General features: G+C 45.0%; 1 protein-coding gene across 1 annotated transcript in view; it reads left to right on the top strand.

Moving 5' to 3' along the window:
• Positions 1 to 21,763, top strand: part of FAM117A (family with sequence similarity 117 member A) — a 52,170-nt gene that overhangs the window by 14,921 nt on the left and 15,486 nt on the right. Inside the window, exon 2 of the mRNA XM_017540095.2 lies at positions 16,232 to 16,401. Coding sequence (XP_017395584.1) covers positions 16,232 to 16,401 — 170 coding nt within the window. The remainder of the gene's footprint in view (positions 1 to 16,231; positions 16,402 to 21,763) is intronic.

Here is a 21,763-nt window from a genome sequence, read left to right as displayed (position 1 = left end):
TTGGGGGTAAGTGAATGAATGTGTCCTACTCGAATTCTTAACATAGAGAAAACATTTTCCTGAAAATCTTTCGTTTTAGAGTTCATCCTTTATCTGAAATGCCTACCTGTAGCTACCTTAGACTTAATTAATCCTGACCACGGTTAAGTTGTCATCAAAGGATTTTCTTCAGGGGCCCAGCTAGTTATATGAGATAGATCCATGAGCACTTACTATATTGTTACCCCAGCTTATGTATACAGGATTGTTTGTCCTTAGGCAATGATGAAGCTATATACTCTACTCCTCTGGTTCTCTGATTCCTCAGGCTCTTTCCTTCCCTAAAGTAAATGCTAGGTAGTTGACAACTGGAATCAGGGCAAGATGCAGGGGGATGAGAAGAGGCTGACCCCAAATTCCTGTTGGGTTGTCTGAAGCTTAAGAGGTCTGTGTTGGAGCCGCCGTGCAAATGGCAATGCTGTCTGCTCCGAGAGGACCATCATAACTGAGCCTGGACCTTGTAGTTCTTGGAGGCTTGAATAGGACTTATTGGTAATGAATGTCCCAGTGTTTCCCTGGATCAATTTTTTTTGCTTCATGAGGCTAAGCCTTTTTACTTAAGTTTTAAAAGAAGGTGACGTTACTGTTAAGGATTTCTGATTTCAGAACGGATCCAAAGCCCATCATATACAGGGAAAGGGGGTATAACTTACCTTCCAGTGGTGTTGCCACCCACTTGTCTGCCTCTGGAAGCACAGGAGAGGCTTCCTCATAAGCATCCTTCTGATATGAAGCCATCAATGGCCTACGGCATTTATTGAGTGTAAGATGAATCTTTCCAATGTGATATCTTCAACACTCTTTCTGGAAGGGTCATCTAATCATGCTTTTCAGACTAGCTTTACCCTGGAGGCACTACATAACTTTTGAGCTTCCATTAGGAAATGTGAACCACCAGCAAGACCAGGGCTTCAAAGCAGAGTCTGCCCTGGAATGTTGCTCAGTGCACTTTGGGGTTCTTTCACAGCTAGAGCTCAGCATGGGAATTTGCCACTGATTGGAGGTTTGCTCCAAAATATCAGGGCCCAGGTAGGGAACCACTAGGTGGGTTGTGGTGGTCTCTTAGATATCTCCCTTTTGAAGCTAGGGCCACGAAGTAGATAGAGCTTGACTAAGGAGCTGGAGATGATCAGAGTAGACTTTCTGCAAGTGGGTCGAGATGGTTCACATAGATTTTCAAGGATACGGGGGTTGAGAATAATAACCCTACTAGGGTCTTTGATCCTGAAGGCAAAGCAAATTCTGTGACTGCGACCTTCCTGGCCCTGAGGATCTTGAACAATTTCCTTATAAGTGCCCCCCAGCTTCCTCCCCATAGCCCAGCACAAAATGATTCAGGGTTAGGAGCAGTCCTGACAGAGTCCAACCTAGTGAACTGTAGCTAGAGAGCAAACCTGCCCCCTGAGTGCTCACGTCTACTTGGTGGTTACTCCCAGCTTGCCCAGTCATGTGACCAGACTTCTGCTTGTGGCTAGCCACAGGTAAATTGAGTGCTATTTATATTCTCCTGCTTGGAGGAGGAGGTGGGCAAGATCACCTGGGAGCCCACAACACTGCTGAAGGGCCTAGGAAAGGCAAATCTCCCTTTGACTTTGTGCCTTTTTTTTTTTCCTACTTATCTTGTCCCAGATAATAGCATGGGCTCTGAGCTTTCAATTTAGCTGATTGGTCAGTAGCCATCTCTTATTTACCCTTTAATAGTTGGGGAATTCTAGAGCTAGAGGAGACCCCAGACCCATCTGGTACAGATGCCCATCTTCAAGGGTGAATACTGAGACAGCTGGGGATGTGTAACGATCTCTTCCTGGGCCTGTTCGGAGGCAGACTGTAGCCACCCTCATTCAACCTTTTACCTATCTAGCTAGACTCTCTCATATTCTAACTAAAACCTTTTTACTGTCCTTCATGTTTGCACCAGCACAGAAGACTACTGATAAATTCTAATTCATTTTCCTTCCCCGTTGGGATCAAGCTACCCTCCGTTTAGCCATTTTTACCTCTCTGTGGGATCTCACTGGTTTCTGCTTTCCTTTTGAAGAGCAATCATGACAAACGGATGCTGAGAGACCACTTGGCTGTGTATATCTGAGGTTATATTCCACTCCAGCCATGTTTCTGGACTTATAGGAAGCTCTTAATTCTGCCCGGAGTCTTGGTCTTGCTCCTAGGATGACATGACACTTCTTAATTCAGTTTAGTGTGTCTTTCAATTAGTATCTTGATTCTATCTTGCATTAACTTACATCTTATGACTTTCAGTTCCTTGCCTCAGCCTTATCCATGCTTTTATTTCTTTTTCTTTTTTCAGCCATAGTTTCACTCTTGTTACGCAGGCTGGAGTGCAATGGTGCGATCACAGCTCACCGCAACCTTTGCCTCCCAGGCTCAAGCGATTCTCCTGCCTTAGCCTTCCAAGTAGCTGGGATCACAGGCATGTGCCACCATGGCTGGCTAATTTTGTATTTTTAGTAGAGATGGGGTTTCTCCATGCTGGCCAGGCTGGTCTCGAACTCCTGACCTCGAACACCCGCCTCAGCCTCCCAAATTGCTGGGATTACAGGCATGAGCCACTGCACCTGGCTTTTTTTTTTTGAGACTGAGTTTTGCTCTTGTTGCCTGGGCTGGAGCACAATGGCTCAATCTCAGCTCACCACAACCTGTGCCTCCCGGGTTCAAGTGATTTTTCCTGCTTCAGCCTCCCACGTAGCTGGGATTACAGGCATGTACCACCGTGACCAGCTAATTTTGTATTTTTAGTAGAGACAGGGTTTTTCCATGTTGGTCAGGCTGGTCTTGAATTCCTGACCTCAGGTGATCCTCCCACCTCGGTCTCCCAAAGTGCTGGGATTATGGGCATGAGCCTCTATGCTTTTATTTCTTGCCTACCTTCAGTCCCCCAAATTAGAAGTCCAGTGACCCAGCTGAATTTGGCTATAACCTGCCAATGTTGAAATGCTAAAGGGTTTGGGTACTTGCTGAGGAGTGAATTGAATTTGTCTTCCTAAATGAAGCCAGTATTTTTTTCTTACAACTTTATTTTGGAAAATTGCAAATCTATAGAAAAATTAGAGGCACAATGTCTACCCATTTATCTTTTACCTAGCTCATTGATAACTTTTTGCCACAATGGTCTTATCTCTCTTTTCTCTTCTGTTTATGTATGTGTGTGTGTAGACATACCCACGTATGCATGTATGTATATCCATATGCACTTTTCTGGGTGTACAATTTGACGGAAAGTTGCAAATATCATGACACTTGTCACTTCATATCAGTGGCATCTCCTGAGAATAAAAACATTCTTCTCCATAATCATAATACCATCATTATACCTAATGAAATGACACCATCTATTAGGTTGGTGCAAAAGTAATTGTGGTTTTGCCAAAAGCAAAAATGGACTACAGATGTTATCTAGTCCATTTTCAAATTTCCCCTTTGATGGCTCTTTTGTTTTTGATCAGAACCCAGCTGAAGTCCCCTTTTGGTAGACTGTTTTAACAGTCTCTCAATCTAGAACTACTTCCCACTCATGTTTCTTTGCTTTGTTGTATTTGTTTTTTATGACTGACATTTTGAAAAGTGGGCATCAATTGTCTCTAGTTGTCCCACATTGGATTTTTCTGTTTCCTCATGGTGGTATCTAACTTGCTCCTTTATCCCCTGTATTTCCTGTAAATGGGAAGTTAGATTTGGGGCCTGATTATGTTCAGGTTAAACATTTCTGACAAGAACATCTTATGGATAAAGCTATGTACTTCATAAAAATGTCACTTTAGGAGGCACATAATGCCAGAATGTCACTGCTAGTCAGGCTCAGTTAGATCACTTGAGGTGGTATAGTAGCCCCCAGACTATAAAAGTACATTATTCTCTTTATAAGTGGTTTATGGGGTAATATTTTGGGATTATATAAATCTTCTGTTCCCCATGACCTTTGGCCCAGTGGTTTTGGCATCTATTGACAACTCTTCCAGATAGACATATTACTTGGGGAGTTACATAAAGCCAGTTCTGAATTAACACTAATAGATGTGAGTGTTGACATGAGCAGTTCAAAAAAAAGAATAACCAAAAAATTGTCTTTTGGCCATTGAAATCACTGGGGAGAAGGCAACAAAATGGGGCCATCAAATTCTGTCAATGTTTGTAGGCTTTTAAGTTGCTAAAACATATACCGCCGGCCCTCTGCATGTGGGGGTTCTATCAGCTGAGTATCAAAAATACTTGGAAAAAAATTATACAGACTTATTTTTTCTTGTCATTGTATCTTCCTTTCCTTTTTTTTTTTTTTTTTTTTTTTTTTTTTTTTGAGACAGTCTCGCTCTGTCACCCAGGCTGGAGTGCAGTGGTGTGATCACAGCTCACTGCAGCCTTGACTTCCTTGGCTCAAGCAATTTTCCCGCCTCACCCTCCGGAGTATCTGGGCCTACAGGCACATACCACCACACCTGGCTAATTTCTAAAAAATTTTTCGTATATAAAACCACATGTGAACAAAGTATTTCAGAAAAAAAATTTTTTTTTGTAGAGACATGGTCTCTTTATGTTTCCCAAGCTGGTCTCAAATTCCTGGGCTCAAGTGACCCTCCTGCACCAGTCTCCCAAAGTGTTGGGATGACAGGTGTGAGCCACCACGCCTGGTTTCTTGTCATTATTTCTTATACAATACAGCATAACAACTATTTATATAGCATTTACCTTGTATTAGGAGTTATAAGAAATCTAGAGATAAAGTGTGGGATTGGGGGAGGCTGGGCAAGGTGGCTCATAGCTATAATCCCAGCACTTTGGGAGGCCAAGGCAGGAGAATCGCTTGAGCCCAGGAGTTTGAGACCAGCCTGGGCAACATAGAGAGATCCTGTCTCTACAAAAAAAATTTTTGTAATTAGCTGGGCAAAGTAGTTCGTACCTGTTATCCCAGCTACCTGGGAGGCTGAGGTGGGTCATACCTGTAATCCCAGCACTTTGGAAGGCCAAGGAGGGAGAATTGCTTGAGCCCAGGAGTTTGAGGTTGCAGTGAACTGTGATCATGCCACTGCACTCCATCCAGCCTGGGCAACAGAGCAAAACCCTGAATTAAAAGAAAAATAAATAAGTAATAAAGTATATGGGAGGATGTGCATAGATCATATGCAAATACTATACTATTTTATATGAGGGGCTTGCGTGTCCATAGCTTTTGGTATCTGCAGGAGGTCCTGAAACCAATCCCCCATAGATACTGAGGAATGACTGTATGTGTTGTCTGGCAGTTTGTTTTAAGTCAGGGAGAAGGCAAGTTGAATGGAGCCAAAAGTAAGTCATCATTTGTTCATAAAGCAGAAATTCTTTTGATTATGTGAAAGTTCTCTCTAATCCTGTTTTAATTTCCTTTTCCTTCTTTCACTTGCTTTCTACCTTCCTCACTAGAAAAGGGATCCCCCCCACCTTTTTTAAAATTTTGAGACAGGGTCTCACTGTCACTCAGGCGGGAATGCAGTGGCACAATCATAGCTCACTGCAGCCTCAACCTCTTGGGCTCAAAGAATCCTCCCAACCTCAGCCTCCCAAGTAGCTGGGACTACAAGCATGTCATGCCACCATGCCAGCTAATAAAAAAATTTTTCTTTTTTGGAGCGGTAGAGTCTCGCTATGTTGCCCAGACTGGTCTCAAGCTCCTGAACTCAAGTGATTCTCCTGCATTGGCCTCCCAAAGTGCTGGGCTTACTGGTAGGAGCCACCACACCTGGCCAAGCTCTCATCTTTAAATTGTTCTCTTCCTACCTTGGCCCACCCAACATGCCCAATGGGTAAACTAGTGTTCCTGAGACCCAGATGTGATCATCCTGGTTTCTAACAAGGGAAAGGAATAGAACTCTTCCAACCCATGGAGTAGTTCCTGAACCAAGGAAGCCAGGAGGTCATGACATAGTTGAATCTGCCAACAAAACACAGGGTGGGAAATGTACTTTCAGAAATCTTCTGTTTGGGTAATAAAACGTCTCAGTTTGCTCTGTGACCTTGGAGAAATCAGTTCACCTGTCTACATGGTGGTATGTCGTAGGCCCTACATCACCTTGGAAACTCAGCCCCCTCTTACATAAGAGAATTCATGAGCATGTGTGGGTGCACATATCCAGAACAGAAATCAGAATACAGTTTCTATCAGTTGTCCTCTTGTGAGGTTTTTTTGTCTTTGAACCTCCCTAATCTGTTTTTTCCTTCACCTTTCTTAAAACACTACTTTTTTTGTGTGAGAATCTTGCTTTGTTGCCCAGGCTGGAGTGCAATAGCCTGATGTCTGTTCACCACAACCTCCACCTCCTGGGTTCAAGTGATTCTCCTGCCTCAGCCTCTAGAGTAGCTGGGATTACAGGCGTGCACCACCACACCCGGCTAGTTTTTTGTATTTTTAGTAAAGAAGGGGTTTCACCATGTTGGCCAGGTTGGTCTCCAACTTCTGACCTTGTGATCCGCCTTCCTTGGTTTCCCAAAGTACCGAGATTACAGGTGTGAGCCACTGTGCCCGGCCTTAAAAACACTACTTAAGAGCTGATTGGGCTTCATGATTTCTTTCCCACTTGATGGGAATCAGCTTCCTGTGAGAAGTGAAGATATGAAGGGTTTATGCCTGTCCTTTGAGTTTAAAATAGCCCTGCAGAAATCCATCACTCCCAAATAACCATAGAGTAAGGATTTTTTTTTAGAGGTAAGGGGCTAGGCTACGTGCTATTTCTGCTATTACTGCAAAGGCCATGTAGATCCCAAAGGAAAGTATGTTCCAATCAGTAACTGCTAGTGTTTTGTTTTGTTTTAAGAATGTTGAAATCCTACAGAACTCCTCTTCAGAGAATTCAGATAAAAGGTGAAAAGTTCACACCACTTCCTTTTCTTCTAACTCCAGCTTCTTGAGAATTGAACAAATGTCTAAGTAACTGCTGTCTGCTCTTTCCATATACACACATACACTTTGGGATCATCCTTGTTCTCCTTGCTGTTACAAAGAGCCAATGTAGTCCTTATTTTTTTCCCACAATGACATCTCCAGAAGGGTTTCTCTTGGCCTGTCTCTCCAGCTGCCTACAGATGTGGTCTGCATCTTGGGAAGTCGGACATACAGCCAGAAATGCTTTCAGTGGCTCTCACTTAAGCTGTACACTTAAATATGGAGTCAGTAATTAATTGAGAGCCTGGCTGAGAAGTTTTTCATGTGTGTACAAATATCACTCTTTTTTTCATTTGGGGTAGTAAGTCTTATTGGTAGTAGGGATAACATGGGATGTAATATTTTTCTTCTTTCTTTCTAACGTAGTTTCTTTATTTTCTTCTTCCAGTTAAGGATAGCTATTGAAAGAAGTGTTGTTGAAGTGTTTGGAGCTCCAGATTTAATTTTTTTAGCTGGGATGGATGGGGTCTCCTTGGGCTTTCCAAGGAGAGCTTCTAACTCTTGTCCAGTCATATTTGAAATTTCAGTTTCACCACAACTTCCCCACAAAACCCATGCATCCCTAGTTAAGCAGTTAAGCAGCAATGGACCACAGGGAGCTCAGAAGACGGCCTGCACTATTTAATCCTAACAAATGTACTGAAATAGAAAAATAATCCCTGTGAAGCTGCTAGGAGGAACTTCCCCTGCTTGCTGCAAATCTGTTACTGGGGAAATGTTTAGAAATTCTGAATCTCTGTTTTACTTTGCTCTCCTACTCCAGATGAACGTTTCCCTCTAACAGAAATGCTGCATCACAGTTAGGACAGGACAGGACAGGATCTGCTCCCCCTGTGTCCAACCACACTGCTCTGACCCTGCCTGCTTCTCCTCCTTAAGTGAAGATCATTGACTGAAAAAAACAGGTTGTAGAAAAGCATGTATACTATGACCTCATTTTACTAAAAATACTTATGCAGGCTTGTGCACGGAGAGAGATGAGGATTGGTGAGCACAGTGGTGATCTCTGAGTGGGGGCATGCATAGTTGATCGTTTTCAGTTTTTGCTCATCTGCGTTCCTTCCTCTAACATGTGCATAGTTTCTGTTATGGTAATAAGAGTTATTTTCTCTTTAAGAGAAGAGGTGAGATCAAAAAAATAAAAACAAAAAACAGGGTAAATGAGAAGACTAGTACTAGCTATGCTTCAAGTCTTGGTGCCATGAGAAAATGACTCATAACTTGTTTGTCGAACCAGCTCGTTGTTGAGTTTTTGCCACGTGTGAGATCTCATTGGCTGTCTCTCTCATTTTCCTCCTGTAGTCCTTCTTGGGTATTTTGGGATGACTACGATGGGTGGAGAGTAGCTTTGTCGTTATTTCCCCGGCTTTTCTCTCCTGCATCATCCCAAAGAGAGTGAAATAAGTGGAGCACGCCCCCGAGATGCCCAGCTAGAACCCATTGGTCAGGGGCTGATTTCCCATCACAAACTGCTAAGCCTCCACCCCACAGACTATCTCTGGTCATGCTGAGAAGAGCGGCCACAATGCCTCAGTTCCTGCATTATCTACTGTCTTTCCTCTAATACCATTTCTGCCCTTCTTTTAAGAGCTGTCACCCTTCTCCTTTAGGTACCTGTAGGGGGGATATGCTGGTATGGTCATGCCTGAGCTGATTTTTAGCAGGGGATATTGGGAACAGCAGAGACAAATTGGTGGTCCTTCTGAAGAGGCATTTCCTGGGGGAATATCCCCTAGGGGTTGTGCCTGTAGCCTTTCACTTAGAAATAAGTTGCATCAGCGTTGCTCACTTCAATCTCATCAGCAGGTCCTTGTCTTAATCCTCCAGTGTTTATCACAGTGAGGTGGCTCGTAGTGAGTGCTCAAAATCTGCTTACCGAAGGCATCAGTCTGCTGCAGTGTGCCAGGCCCATCTTCTGCTCTTGGTTCATTGTCTTACCTGCTGTTTGTGTGCCTTCTGCCCTGTTGACTTTCCTCCAGCAGGCAGACACTTGACCACTGGCCCTTTCCGCTCATAGCTCCCTCTCCCTAAAGCCATACTAGTATAGCAGTTGGGAGACAGGACCAAGTGGCTCTGGAAGATAGCACCTAAGGCTTCTTATCTCCGGTGTGTGCTGTTTTGTTTTGTTTTTTCCATTTGCTGTTGCCCAAGAACCAAAGCATCCGCCACTGCCCAGCTACATGGTGAAATGGCCTGGCCCAATGCCAGGGTGCTTCACCAGGTGGTTGGCTGTGGAGGCTGCTGCATGCGATGGGCTGATAATACCCCATGGTGCTGTAAACAGGACACTCCACCCTCCTCAGCCACCCAGCCGGTGCCCCAGCAGCCTGCTGCTTTGTCATGGCCTGTCATGATACGGGCTTCTCTTCTTTGATAGGGAAGCCTATTGTCGTATTTCCCTCCCCTGTTTCCTAAATCCGAGAGGGGTACTTTCCAGAAGTGAAACCAGTTCATCTTCAAACCACAAGCAACTGTTGTGACTTCTCAATGCTGCTTCTCCTTTAACAATAATCACACAAGTGCAGGGCAGAACCTGATGCCCAGATCTTTCCAGTATGCCCTCGGAGGATAAGCCCAAGAGCAACTATCTCAATGAGGCTCACCTAGAAGATTTCTTAGGGGATGTTCTCTATTGAGGTCAGTCTCACTGGGCAGAAGAAGTGCTGACCTGAAGCTGGTGATGCCCAGGTCTGCAAGCAGCTTTATATTCCCCTGCATCATTTATTCCTGGGTTAGACTGTCAGTAGTAAAGGAAAGGGCTTTGACATTAAAAATGGGCACCTTCCCATGGGGCCAGGAGAGTATAGGCCTATGGATACAGGGGCTAGGGCTTACTTTGCAGGTCTTTGGGTAGTCTCCTCTTTCCTGACTCCTTCACCTACACCTTCGATCCTAAAGGATGTTGATTTGGCATAATTTTTCTAACTAAGGCTTTAAAGTATATTTGCATCTCTTCATTTTTTTCCAACATCCCTAAGAGGTAACTTAGCCAGGATTGTGCCAGAGGGAGAGCAAGACCAGTGAGGTTGAGGTTGGATGGCGTTGGCTGCAGTCACACCACAGGGAGGCAGAGCTGCAGTCAGACCTACACTCCCTACCTCTTAGCCCCTACTAGATATCGGGGCGGGAGCACACTGCACCAGCCTGCAGCCCCTTCAAGGATGGCACAAGACATGTCAAGTGTCTCATTTTGGCTTTGGTTCGTGTTGTATTTGGGGGAAATTGACACCTTGTTTTAGCCCTTAACCAGTTTTGATGTCCAAAGAAGCAGTTGTTTACCAAACCACTTTCAAGGAGGTTTGTGAAATAAGTGGTAGTTTTTATTTATAACTATTAAAATCTAATGAAAAAATTTTTTGTTTTAAAGACAGGATTTCACCATGTTGGTCAGGCTGGTCTTGAACTCCCAACCTCATGTGATCCACCCACCTTGGCCTCCAATGTACTTGGATTACAGGCATGAGCCACCACGCCCAGCCAAAAATCTAATTTTTAAAAAAAAGTCCCCTCCCTTATTTCCTAGGCTTAAAGCCAATATGATATTTTAGCCTCCTCAAAAGAGCTGGGACATGCCAAGAATTTGGAGATTTGGGAGGGTGGTGGAGCCTTGCTAAGGGCTCTGAGACAGAAGGTAATTTTGTCATCTTATGGCCAGCAAGGTGCTGTGCCAGCACCCTACACCAGGATGTGGCCTCTGTGGAAATAAGGCTGAGGCCCAGCTGTCTGTTCATTTAAGGAAAAGAAACTGAGGCAAGTCTTCCTGTTTGATTTAGATGTAGTGAGATCCTTGCACGTCTGCCAGAAGAGAGGGAGTCAGGGGCTGCAGATTCTGGATTGGGGGTTCCTTGGTTTCTCCTCAATCCTTTCCCTCCCTCCTTTTTTGCCCCTTTTTATTTATTTTCTGCTATTTGTGTGACGTTTTTTTATAAATGGAGGAACAAGTCAGTACCCACCAAGTCCAGAGTCTTAATGGATAACTGCTCAGAGGCAGCTGGAAAGAATGTAGAGTTTACCAAAATGCCTTGATTGGATTCTCACATCACATTCCAGGACTTTGAGTGCACCCCAGCTCTGTGAGTACTGGGAGCAAAGTACCACCTATGATTATTGTCCTAAAGATTTGACTCATTGATAGGATATGAAGGGTGATGGAAACGAATATAAAATGGGTTAAAGTTATCCCTAGGAGATAATAGAGTCCTTTACTCCAAGTTTCAAAGACTTCCTCCTCAAGAAACAAACAAAAGCAAACAAAAAATAGGTCATTGGAAACAATAGGATTGGGCCTGCCATCTCTTACATTAGATGCTAAAAAGAAGCTTTCAGTAAAAAAGCAGCTAGGCGTGGTGGCTCACAGCTGCAATCCCAGGACTTTGGGAGACCGAGGCGGGCGGTCGAGTTTGAGACCAGTCTGGCCAACGTGGTGAAACCCTGTCCCTCCTAAAAATACAAAAATTAGCTGGGCATGGTGGTGCATGCCTGGAGTCCCAGCTACTCAGGAGGCTGAAGCAGGAGAATTGCTTGAACCCCGGAGGCGGAGGCTGCAGCGAACAGAGATTGTGCCACTGCACTCCAGCCTGGGCAACAGAGTGAGACTCCGTCTCTAAATAAATAAAAGCGATTCTTCCCCAGCCTAGGCGACAGAGTGAGACTTCGTCTCTAAATAAATAAATAAATACAATTCATCCTCCAGGTGTCTAGGCAGGTGTCTCAGCAGCCTCAGAGGGGTCCTGATAGAAGAGGGATGTGAGCCTCAGTGAGTAGTTGGAAGATTGAATTAGGAGGAAGGAGGCTGGGATTTATATCTGGGACTGCTGCTGACTTATAGAGTGATGGAGTCTAATCAGAGACTAAGCTTCTTTGTGCCTTAGTCTTCCTTATCAGTCTTTCCCTATCCCCTTTTACAGCTGACAGGAGTGTAAAAGATGACAGCACACCAAAGTACTTTGTGGGGATGGGGCAAAACTTGAAAGTACAACGTAAACGTGGGATAGCTTTAGGGTCTCAGTAAGGAAAGAATCTAAAAGGGATTTGTGCATGGACTTCAGATGAGGGCATGGGAGAAGTAGCTCCAGGAAACCTTTCTCCTGTCACTTATCTCAGCCCTGGAGTCCTACTCCTTTTCCTTTGAAACTGGTGAAGCAGCCTTTAGGATTATGACATCCTACCCCTTATGCCAATCACTTGGTCGTCGGTGGCCCATCTGCCTCTTTGGTTATCTGTCATGTAATTTTGTAAATCCGCTTTCCAGAGTCCTTGCCTTGTCACTGGACTCTAATAGACAGTTTTGGAGGCCCATAGGACAGCATTTTGGCCTGAGCTGGCTGCTGATGTGGGTCAGAAGCTCCCAGAAATATCTGGATTGCTACCTTTTGATTTTAAACCCAGGTTAGGAAAATGAGTGGTTGAAATGCTGGTGAGATAAAGTTGCGGCTTGAACCCAGCATGCCTGTCACCAACTTGGTAGGCAACAAGGTTGCAGGAAGGTTAAGAAAGAGGTTGGACTTTCCTAAGCCTCAGAGAGAGAAAAAAAGACAAGCAGCGATGGGCTCTTTACTCTAGGTGGGTGGGTTGAGCATGCATGCAGAGTCAGAATCCCTGGTAAAATTAGAGCCAGTCTACGCTTCTTGTGATTTTTAAATTTTATTCAAATACTTAGGTGCCTGCCAATTGCCAGCCCTATGCTTTAGACACTGTGGGGGATACAAAGAGAAATCAGAGCCCATCCTTGGCCTCAGGCTGTTTATTATCTAGGAGTTACAAATACCCTATTCCTCAAGAGAGGGTGCCCATTACTAGAAGAGTACAAAGTACTGAGGAAACAGAAAATTCCAAGACATTGCTTCCAAGGGATTCCAGTGGATGCAGAAGGCTTGGTGGAGGGGAAGCAATAAGGCTGGCCCTGACAGATGAACAGATTTTAACCTTGGACCCATGCAGAATCTCCGAGGAGGGAAGGCTTGGGACATGGGTGGGAAATGGTATGCAGTATAGTTTTTCTGAGATTTAGCGACCTTGAGGAAGAATGAGACTTTACCTCCATCTTTGAAAGAGAGCCTTTGAAGAGGTTTAACCTAGGAATGTTAAGATCATTTAAAATGATGTGTTTTATGTATATAATTTTAATTCAATATATCAACATGATATTGATTTGGAAAGATGTTTATAAGGTAAAAACATAAAGCAAAACAATATGTACAGTATGATCCCATTGTAAATTGTAAAGCACATATATATATATGTATATGCGCACGCGCGCACACACACACACACACACACACACACACACACAGAAGAGGTAAGACCTGTAAGTTTATATTTCTCATAACATTGGTAATCTCTGAGTGTTGAGAGGTAAGGGTTTGTTTTTGTTTTTGTTTTTTTTTAACAAGAAAACACAGGGTTTCACCATGTTGGCCAGGCTGGTCTTGAACTCCTGACCTCAGGTGATCCACTCGCCTCAGCCTCTCAAAGTGCTGAGATTACAGGCGTGAGCCACCACGCATGGCCGTGAGCGTTTTTTTCTGTTTGTTTATATTTATGTATTTCCTGACTTTTTTACGGTTCACATTTAGTACTGTTGTAGTTATAAATTATTCACTTGTTTTAAAGAAGTACATGTTATATGATGGCTGAGTGAGATGATCTAGAACTATGCCAGGGATTAGATAAAAACACAGAGTAAGAGTTGGCCATGTGGTAACATTTTTGATACCCAAATTGGAGAGGAGTCCCTCAGATGTTCAATAATATAGGAATGGGCCGGGTGCGGTGGCTCATGCCTGTAATCCCAGCACTTTGGGAGGCCAAGGCAGGAGGATCACTTGAGCCCAGGAGTTCAAGACCAGTCTGGGCAACATAGTGAGACCCTGACTCAAAAAATAAAAATAAAAAAAGAAAAGACAAAAATATGGGAATGGCTAAGCAAACTAGTGCATATCAACTTGGAGGAATATTATACAGTCTTTTAAAATAACAAATATGAGCCAGGCACAGTGGCTTACACCTGTAATCCCAGCACTTTGGGAGTCAGAGTCAGTGGATCACTTGAGGTCAGGAGTTCGAGATCAGCCTGACCAACATGGAGAAACGCTGTCTGTACTAAAAGTACTAAATTAACCAGGCATGGTGGTGTGTGCCTATAATCCCAGCTACTTGGGAGGCTGAAGCAGAGAATCGCTTGAACCTGGGAGGTGGACGTTGTGGTGAGCTGAGATCATGCCATTCCATTCCAGCCTGGGCAACAAGAGCAAAATTTCATCTCATAAAGTAAAATAACAAATATGTACATTGTTAATACATAGGAAAGGGTATATGAAATAGGTGGAACCAGGCAGAACATAATATAGTACTACTGATTATGGCAAAATGTATGTAAATGCTTCAATAAATTTAGAATGGAGGTAGTGTTGTTAGTATCCTTTTTTTATTGTAGTAAAATACACACTTATTATTTGAACCATAAAAGCTTATGTTCACTGGCATTACATACATTTACAATGTTGTGCAGCAATAACCAGGGTCCATTTCCAAAAGTTTTTCATCCCAAACAGAAACTCTATCCATCAAACAATAACTCCCACTCCCTGTCCTCCTCCTAAGCCCTTGGTAAAGTTTATTCTGTTTTTGTTTTTTTGTGTGGTTTTTTTTTGCGTATTTTAGGTACCTCAAGAAAAACACAATATTTGTCCTTTTGTCTGGCTTAACTCAGCATCATCTGTATTGTAGCATGCGTCAGAATTGCCTTCCTTTTGAAAAACTAAATAACATTCCACTGTATGTACATGCTGCATTTGTTTATCCATTTCTCCATTTGTAGATGCTCAGGTTTCTCCCACCTTTTGGCCATTGTGAAAAATGTTTCAAGTCCATGCTTTTGGTCCTTTGTGGGTATATACCTAGGAGTGGAATCGCTGGGTCATATGGTAATTCTATGTTAACTTTCTGAGGAACTGCCAACCTTTTAGTGTCTTTTTAATATAATGTTCTTGAGGTTTATTTATACCTACAGCTCCCAGTTCTTTTTGCTGTGCTAAATACACATGACTTATTAGGGGATTACTACAGATGTGAAAGCATTTTGTTCTGTTTAAATGAAACAGATTTATAGATTTTAAGATAGTAGAGTGTTTTGAATGTGACCATGGAAAACAGGGTCAACTTAGATGATTGCAACTTCCTGATGATTCCAATACCCTTACATTTTATCCACAGTTTCAGCTTTTACCTCCTCCCAGAAAGCTTTAACCAAAGTAAAAATAAAGGAATAGATTTATTTATTTACTTACTTATTTATTCAATATATTTTTGGAGACAGAGTCTTACCCCTGTCGCCCAGGCTGGAGTGCAGTGGTATGATCTTGGCTCACTGCAGCCTCCTTCTCCCAGGTTCAACCAATTCTTGTGCCTCAGCCTCCTGAGTAGCTGGGATTACAGGTGCCCACCACCACGCTTGGCGCTTGGCTCATTTTTGTATTATTGTTAGAGACGGGTTTCACCACATTAGCCAGGCTGGCCTCAAACCCCTGACCTCAAGTGATCCGCTCACCTCAGCCTCCCACAATGCTGGGATTACAGGTGTGAGCCACCGCTGCCCAGCCTGTGAACAGATTTATAATTGCTTTATTTTTGTCCCATTTAGATAGAAGTCAAAGACAGAGGAGAGAACCAAAAGACCTGGGTATTTCCCTAAAGTAGATTCCTCAATCCTGGATAATTGAAAGTAGTTCCTGTATGTCAGCCACCTGGGTTCCCCGGGGAGCTAACCAGTCCTGAGGGAACTATGATGAGGAAGAGGAGGCCTTCAGTTAAGGGATTGAATTTGTGCAGTGTCTAAGCCCTGCAAAGGTGCTGGAGGGAGGAAGAAGGGCAGGAGATAAAAGAAGAAAATTTGTTTTTTATCCACTTAGAGTTCTGTCTTCAATGATGGGAAACAGTGCTGCTCTCAGGAAACTCAGTGTGAAGGTCCAGGAGTTCACTGTTCATAGTCCATTAGGAGCAGGAAAAGGATAGAGGACATTTATAAAGTAACTCCAAGTCCAAAGTAAAATGGTATAAATTGTTTCCCATCATAAAGGTGAGCTGAATAAGTCAGGAAAGCTCTTGTCAGACCATATGTGCTATTTCAGGCTGTTTCAAATTCTTTGAGGATGGTGGTGGGTATGAGTGGGGCAGGTAGCCCACATCTCTTAGAAGAGGAAGGTGACTGCCACGTCTCCTTCTTCCATGCTGATGGCAAGGTGTTTGGGCCGTGTTCTCTTGCAGCCAGCGTCCCATGCTCGGTGGCCCCAGAAAAGTCAGTGTGTAGGCCTCAGCCACCCCAGGTCCGGCGTACATTCTCCCTGGACACCATCCTCAGCTCCTACCTTCTGGGCCAGTGGCCACGAGATGCTGATGGGGCCTTCACTTGCTGCACCAATGACAAGGCCACCCAGGTAATGATGGGATAAGGGATGAGGATGGGGTGGGAGGGCTGGCTGAGGAGGCCTTTGGTCGTCCTACCAGCTCTCAATCATTGCGATGATTTGTCTTGGGTTTTGGTTGTATATATTATTCATGTAATGTTTTATCTTCTTGAGACAGAGTCTCCTCTGTCACCCAGGCTGGAGTACAGTGCACTGTTGTGGCTCACTGTAACCTCCGCCTCCCAGGTTCAAGTGATTCTCGTGCCTCATCCTCCCGAGTAGCTGGGATTACAGGTGCCCACCACCACACCCGGCGAATTTACCAGCCTGTTTTTCTTTGTAAACTTACATGGAAATGAGTTTGCATTCCACCCGCCTGGTGGGAGAGAGAAGTCAGTCTGGATTTTTCAGTTTAGCTTTGAGTATTTGTGTCAGGGTAATATTAGCTGACTTTGGAGTTTATTCTAGGTTTTAAAAAATGAGATTTACCTTGCTAAAATTAAACCAAGGCCAACATTCTATTGAGTTTGTATTTCCCAGACAAAGAGGTGGCCAAAAATTACGCTGAGCCAGAATAGATCCCACTGGAGCCATAGGAATGGAAGTTCTCAGATAATGGGGAGTTCTTCCTTGCCAGCAGCCTCATCTGAGATTTCAGTGTACCCATTCAAGGACTGGGAAGCCAGTTTCCTCTCCTTCATTATTTTTCCTTAGGACAATCTTTTCATTAAGAATCCCAAGCTTGGGAAAACTCTCTCCAGATCATCCAGTTCGTTCATCAATTTTTGGATAAGCTAGCATTGGCCAGAGCAGGAAGCCATCTCATATGTGAAATTATACAGACATTTCTTTTTTTTTTTTTTTTAAGACGGAGTTTCACTCATGTTACCCAGGCTAGAGTGCAATGGCGTGATCTCGGCTCACCGCAACCTCCGCCCCCTGGGTTCAGGCAATTCTCCTGCCTCAGCCTCCTGAGTAGCTGGGATTACAGGCACGCACCACCATGCCTAGCTAATTTTTTGTATTTTTTAGTAGAGACGGGGTTTCACCATGTTGACCAGGATGGTCTCGATCTTTTGACCTTGTGATCCACCCGCCTCGGCCTCCCAAAGTGCTGGGATTACAGGCTTGAGCCACCGCGCCCTGCCTATACAGACATTTCTTAATCTGATTCCGGACTTCATTCTTAGCAGCTAAGTTGTTAAGGGTCAAATCTCCCTTTCGATGCAGTTTAAACCCACTCTCGTTCAACTTCAGAGCAAATGAGTTATTTCGAGATAGGCGGAAACAGTGTGGCTAGGACACGAGGGTCAGAGTCAGCCCTCATCCTGGGTGACATCGGGCAAGTCAGCTCTTTCTTTGTGAACTGGGTAGAGAGTGCCTGGTCTGCCTCCATGTAGGTTGTGTGGTAGCCAAATGACACATGGAAGTGCTTGGCACCTCTTTTGAGCACATCATGTCAGTTTCTTTCCTTTATTTATTTTGTTAATGCAATCCATTTTCAAATGTTGTTAGTGAACGTTTGAATGCCCAGTACTGTTGTTGGCATGTTGGAATGAAGAATAAGGAAATGAGGACAAGATTTGGCCTCTATGAGTCTGGATTCCAGTTCTATGAGGGCCAGTGAACAGACAGCCAAGGGATGAGATGGCGCCAAATATCTGGCAAAGTTTAGAGAAGGGGAATTCTCATGGGAATACCCCACCTTGAACCAACAAGAATTTGCTGCAGTTAAAATCATGGCCCTCTTTGGATCTACAAATAGACTGTGAAGGGAGAATACACTCCAGGAAGGAGGGAGAGTAGGCTTCCTTCCTGGGAGCCCTGGGCACTGCCATTCCCTTTATCCTTTGGAAAAGGCAAGTAGGATAAATTACGCTTCCTCCTCACAGGCCCGGGAGCACACATAATTTTGTCTTTTGATGGGAGTGCTTAGTCCAAGTATGTTTGTAGTCAAGGGGGGCTTCCTGGAGGAATAGGACTTGAGATTGCTTTGACTGTGTAATCTCATTATTGCATCCCCCTTTGTCAGATGACAGGCTTCTGTGTAGCCCACCTATTTCTGCCTCTGTCATTTCCTGTTTCTGCCTTCTAGGAAGTCACCATCCCACTCCTCAGATAGCTTTCTCTTTGTCAACTCAAGGCAGGGTTGGCCTTAGATGTTCCCTGGCCAGATTTAGAGGCATGGGCCCTAGGCCGTGTGTTTTTGCTCAGGCTCCAGCTGCAGGCCAGATCTTTTATATAACAAGTCTGGGCTTCTTGCCACAGGAAGACAGAGGTCAGCGATGAGCCTCGGCGGGTCTGGCAAGGCCAAGCCATGCAGCTTTCCTCTTTCCCTGGGATGGGCTCCAGTCCTCGAGGAACTCTTAGCAACCTGTCAATATTGTGGCTACAGTCAGGACGTGGAGAATTCTGATCAACCTAGGCTTCCAAACCAAAATATGCATTCTACCCATCTTTCATTCCTGGTCTTCTGGGAATTTTCTGCTTCTAGGTTTTGGGCTCCATTCAAATTCCTGCTTGAGCCCCCTGGCCTTGTCCAAGCTACCCTATTTAACACTAGTGTTACACTGTGGAGGGCTGAGGCTCGCCTGACATCTCCCTAAGTAACTGGTCTTCCTTCCCTACTGAGTACTGGGATATCACTCAGAAAGGACTGGAGAGGAAGGAGAGGTTTGACTGGGAAGATATGAAGGTGTATGGAGAGGGACAGGGGCAGAGGGAAGGGAGGGTGGCGGAATCTACCAAAGTCCTTGAAAGCTTTTCAGCTGTTAAAAAATGGACTAATAGGGCCAGGCACAGTGGCTCACATCTGTAATCCCAGCACTTTGGGAGACCAAGGCGGGCGGATCACGAGGTCAGGAGATTGAGACCATCCTGGCCAACATGGCGAAACCCTGTCTCTACTGAAAACACAAAAATTAGCTGGGCGTGGTGGTGCACTCCTGTAATCCCAGCTACTTGGGAAGCTGAGGCAGGAGAATGGCTTGAACCTGGGAGGTGGAGGTTGCTGTGAGCGGAGATGGCACCACTGCATTCCAGCCTGGCAACAGTGCGAGACTCCATCTAAAAAAAAACCCAAAAAACTAATGCCAGAAACTTTTCCAATTGCCTTAACTCGGTGGGGGGAAGGGGGGTGCTGTTCCTACCCCTCCCCTCACTGTCTGCCCATTTTCTTCTAGCCACACCAGTGTAGTATTTATATTCTGCTACATCCTCCCTCACTGGCTGACACTCACTACTACTGTCCTACTTGCCTAGCCTCCCTCCACCCACAGACAGCAGCCCTGGCATTCCAGTGAGGTCAGCAGCTACAGTTATGGTTCAGGCTAAGCAGCTCCTTCCTCTGAATCCCTGAGAGGAGACCAGGGCCCTGCCCATTGCAAGCCAGCTTCAGATCTAAGCAGCAAGCATGGAACACTACCGTCTAGACAGCCAGGCCTGCTACAGACTTGAGGCTGCTTCACAGGGCAGAAGATGGAGCGAAAAACTCTCAGTTGTTTTATACAGCCCAGCAGGGCCAACAATCTCATCCTAGTATTTCTTCCTTCATTGTGTTTTAAGCTTTTAGGTGGTTACAAAGGATCGTCCTTAGGCCATCTACAGTCTGACATGGAGAGTTGGATTACCCAAATATTTGGGGCAAGGAAATAAGAAGGGTGTAGATAGACCTTATTTGGGATATTGGTTGTTTTTAGAAGGAGGAGATGTGAACATGGTAATTGGGGAAGAAGTGGCTTTGGAGGTGCTGCATGTTTTGAGCAGTGGGAGAGGGATGACCAGGTCAGTTGGTAAACTAGAGCTGGCCACCTGTTGCTTTGTGTTGGCCCCTCCTAGTGGCTGAGCCCAGGCCAGGGCGGGTGAGGGCAGTACATGCCAGTGGCTGAGATTACCTCTCTCCCTTCTTGCTGTGCAAACCTTTGAGTCTTTGTGTACTTTTCTGGAGGGAGGAAGTGGTCTCATCACAGCTGGAATGACTGTTTGAGCAAAGTTCCCCTGTTGGTCTCATCTTGCTGACAGATAGGACTCTGGGTACCTGCCCTGCCCAACCCAGCCCCCATTCTACTCATCCCCAGCCCCATCCTCTCTGCATTCCCCAGGTAAGGTGGGGAAGCTTCTATGATAGGATACTTTTTTTCTTTAGCCCCGACTTACCCTTTAGGAAAAAAAAAAAAAAGCTTGAGTCTTGACAAACCGCATGGAATGTGAGGAAGGCCAGAGGTGAAGGTGGGCATGCCCATCGGGAAGACTTCTCTTTCTGTGTCTTTCCCCTACCTATGTACTATCCTCCCTGCCTTCCCAAGCCAGTGCCCCAACAGCAATGACACACAATGCAGTCTATCACAGACCTTCTAAAAAATGTTTTTCTTTGTGGGTGTGGGGGCCTGGGCACAGTGCCTGTTTTCCAGATTGGCGATCAGGACCAGTTGTTCAGCAGTTTGACAACAGTACCAAATATTTGAAAATGGGGCCATGATGGAAAATCTGACGGTTGCATAGTCACTGTAGGGCCAGAGATGGTGGCCGTGGCCACTTGCAGCCAGTTTTCAGTGCTGGGCAGCAGACCACCCTCAGAGCCTTTTCCTGCCTTTTTGTTTGGCCAAAGACCTAAGGGACTGATTCCCTGCAGAATTCCAGTTGAACACATAGTCTGCACCAAGCCAGGCACCATGCTGCTTGACAGTCCCATGCAGGGAGAGTGGGTTACATTCCCAGGGCCTAGCCCAGCTCCACACATGGAGCTTACTCAGGTGCCAAGGTCACTGGATACAGTGAGGGCCAGGACTTTGCTGCTTGCGGTCCTGGAGTCTAAGTAGAAACTTTTGGGCTAGAGGCTGAGAGATTCCAGTTTGGAGTGTTTTCAGCTTCATCCTGCCCCTCCTTCTCATTATATTAGATGGCTCTATGGGAAACTGTCCCCCACCCCCATGCCCAGCTGTCCTTCCACATGTTGCTCTGGGATCTCAATCCCAGGCAAAGCTTCCTTGGTCTAGCCACATCCAGTTTTGCATAACCTGAGCATCATCTGCACAGCTGGCCCATGCCACTCATGGTCAGAAGCTGTCCTACTTCTCCCTCAGCTGCTTCCCCTGAGCCAGGGTGTCAGAGCTGTTTCAGTGCATGAGTCCCCTTGACAAACGTGACTTTCTGTTCTTTTTTTATTTTTGACACAGAGTCTCGCTCTTTCAGCCAGGCTGGAGTGCAGTGGCTCGATCTCGGCTCACTGCAACCTCTGCCTCCCAGGTTCAAGGAATTCTCCTGCCTCAGCCTCCCAAGGGATTATAGGTGTGTGCCACCATGCCCGCCAATTGTTTTGTATTTTTAGTAGAGACAGGGTTTCACCATGTTGACCAGTCTGGTCTTGAACTTCTGACCTCAGGTGATCCGCCTC

This window comes from Cebus imitator, unplaced genomic scaffold (genome assembly GCF_001604975.1).
Source record: "Cebus imitator isolate Cc_AM_T3 unplaced genomic scaffold, Cebus_imitator-1.0 Scaffold123, whole genome shotgun sequence".
Classification (NCBI taxonomy): domain Eukaryota; kingdom Metazoa; phylum Chordata; class Mammalia; order Primates; family Cebidae; genus Cebus; species Cebus imitator.
This window is presented reverse-complemented; position numbering and strand designations above follow the sequence as displayed.